The sequence below is a fragment of the Empidonax traillii genome, unplaced genomic scaffold (assembly GCF_003031625.1).
Source record: "Empidonax traillii isolate 1590-97213 ecotype Southwest subspecies unplaced genomic scaffold, ASM303162v1 scaffold531:size451153, whole genome shotgun sequence".
Classification (NCBI taxonomy): Eukaryota; Metazoa; Chordata; class Aves; order Passeriformes; family Tyrannidae; genus Empidonax; species Empidonax traillii.
The window spans coordinates 1-2571 of NW_020955724.1; the positions used below are offsets into that span (position 1 = coordinate 1).

Genomic DNA, 2571 nt, shown 5'->3' on the forward strand with positions numbered 1-2571 from the left:
CCCACCCTTTAATCCTGAGGTTCATCTGCCGGGGCCAAGCACGCTTGGACGGTGGCAGCGAGGTCCTCAGGACGTAGATGGATTGCCTTACAGGGCTAACGAGCTCCATCTGCCCGGGGAGTGTCCTAACCGGGAATCGAACCCAGATCTCAGCGTTGACAACGCTGTGGTTTAGCCACTGCACCACCAGGGGCACTCAGGCATTTATAAGTAGACTGTAATTTATTGTAGTTTCCAAGATCTTGCAGCTGCCTGCTTAAGTCCAATGAGAAACCAATTTCTGCCCCTGCCCAGTGGCAAATCTAATAGCCTGGGACCGGTAAAGGATAAGGGGGCAGAGAGGCAGAGGGAACTGAAGGAATTTGCCAAAGGTCGATTTTAAGATGAGCGGCAGGAACAGGCTAAGCACCCAGGTTCTTGACCTGCAACCTAGTGCTGTTATGCCTTTACTCATGGTGCTTTCTGCAGAAAGCCAGAATATGGTGCTGAGATTTGGGAGACATTGCATTAAACTGTCTGGCTCCAGGAATGGCTTTTGAAAGCGCAGATGATCCTTGAGAAGAAATGTCAATGTTAGAAATGACACCGACTACTAACTCTGATCCAGTGAAACAGTATCTAAGAAGATTTCAACCCCAGTGCTCAGTGATGACTAGATAATTCATCACTGCTGTATTTTGTATAGTCTTTCACACAGACTGAGTCCCTGTGTGTGTGCTTCAGAAAGTTAAATAACAGTTACACGGATAATAACAGCAGAGTGAGAAAGAAATGAGGAGATAAAGACACAGACAAGAAGACACATCTGAGGAGAACTGGGAAGTGACAGAGAGTTAATGAGCCAAAGAGAGATTGGAGCAGGCTGTTTTGTCAGAAAAGATTTTCATCTCAACATAAATAGAAATCAAGCACATGGTTGAGTTACCGTTTAAGGTAAACTTAAAGTAAAATCCCTCCTCACTGAGGTTTTTAAACTTTTTTTTTTCCTTAGTATCTCCACATTCTCCTAGAGAGGAAAATTTCCAACTGACGTGCGATGTGCTTGCCATTACAGGTTCTGAGTCTGCTTCTCCACGTGGCACCTTGGAGTTTCTAGCTGGCACCATTACCTCCAACGAGTGGAGTTCTCCCACCTCCCCTGAGGGGAGCAACGACTCGGGGGGCAGCGAGGCCTTGGACAAACCCATAGACAATGACGCTGAGGGGGTGTGGAGTCCGGACATCGAGCAGAGCTTCCAGGAAGCGCTAGCCATCTACCCACCATGTGGTCGGCGGAAGATTATCTTGTCAGACGAAGGCAAGATGTATGGTAAGGAGAAACAAAGGGCACATCACGACACTCCGGACAGCCTGCCCCGTGCAAGCCACTTGTCTTTGTACCAAGAGATGTATGTTCTGAATGAATTCTCTTCTCTCGGGCATTCCCAAGCTGATGCAGTTGGTTGCTTCAAGTTGTAGTTTGGAAAATCGGTGAAGATTTTAACATTCATGTATCAGAAAGAGTTACAGATGTCATTTTCAAGGGACTATCTATAAGGTAGATCCCGGAGTTGGGCATACTACTGAACTAATCTTTAGATACATGTAATATAGTGGCTTCATGGTATGCTAAGTCTATTTTTTATGGTATCTCTCTCTGCTGTCTCCACCATTCTTGTTGGAGGTAGGAACAGGTAAAGGTCTTTATCTCTGGTGCTATAGGGCAGAAGTTCAGCTCCTGAACCCCTGAATAGCTCTGCTGATGTGTGAACACCTACATTTTGTTAAGTAGCTGCACTTTTCAGACCTTAAGAAGGACAGAAAGCAGACCTTTCTGTCTACTCCCTTTTGTTGTAGTTTGCCTTCTCATAGTCCTGACACAAATATATTTCACTTGGCTTCTTCTCGTCTAGCTAGCTAGATACCCAGCCCTGAATGCAGAGGAGCACCAGCGTGAAGCTGTAGCAGAATTCAACTTTATAGGTGGTACACATGCTTTTGAATTTGATTTTTGACCTTTTCCACAGTTGGAATTTCTCTCTTGATTTTGTCCACAATAAGTTGTTGTGGCCTGGGTTCTCTAGCTTAGCATTGGAACAAGCCGCCTGGTACTTCTGTGACTAAAAAGCAAAGCAAAGGCAGAGTGCTCAACATTGGTTACAAGTCCCGAGGTGGACTGTTTCTCAAAGCGCAGCAGGAAGGATCTTAGGGAAGGCAGCCCTCTAAACTACCCAGTCAGCTCTTGTCGGTTTTTTTTCCCCCCCTACGCTGGAATCTGCTCTCTCTGCAGGCCCCATTATGGGATGCTCCATGCATACCCCGAAGCTTCATATGGAGCACTTCACAAGTCACTTTGCAGGTTTCTGTCCACCCATCAGGCCATTGTTCCCTGAGCAAGGAAATAGATTGCTCTGACTGTGGGGGCTTGGGTGGGGCCTTGTTTACACGGCCTTATCTACAGTGGATGGTTTTACTGGGTACACACATCATTGTGTCTGCAAAGAGCAATATATGTTGGGTAACGCTGATCACCCTGAGGCTAAGCAAGTGTTAGCATTCTCAGCCAAACATCAGTTCAGGCTCTCTGCTGGC

At 46.4% G+C, this 2571-nt stretch overlaps 1 protein-coding gene across 1 annotated transcript in view; it reads left to right on the forward strand.

The window, feature by feature from the left end:
• Nucleotides 1-991: 991 nt before the first annotated feature.
• The window catches only part of TEAD4 (TEA domain transcription factor 4), a gene marked incomplete at its 5' end in the record, with an annotated part of 40008 nt that continues 38428 nt past the window's right edge, over nt 992-2571 (forward strand). The window contains one exon of the mRNA XM_027897122.1: nt 992-1309. Coding sequence (XP_027752923.1) covers nt 992-1309 — 318 coding nt within the window. The remainder of the gene's footprint in view (nt 1310-2571) is intronic.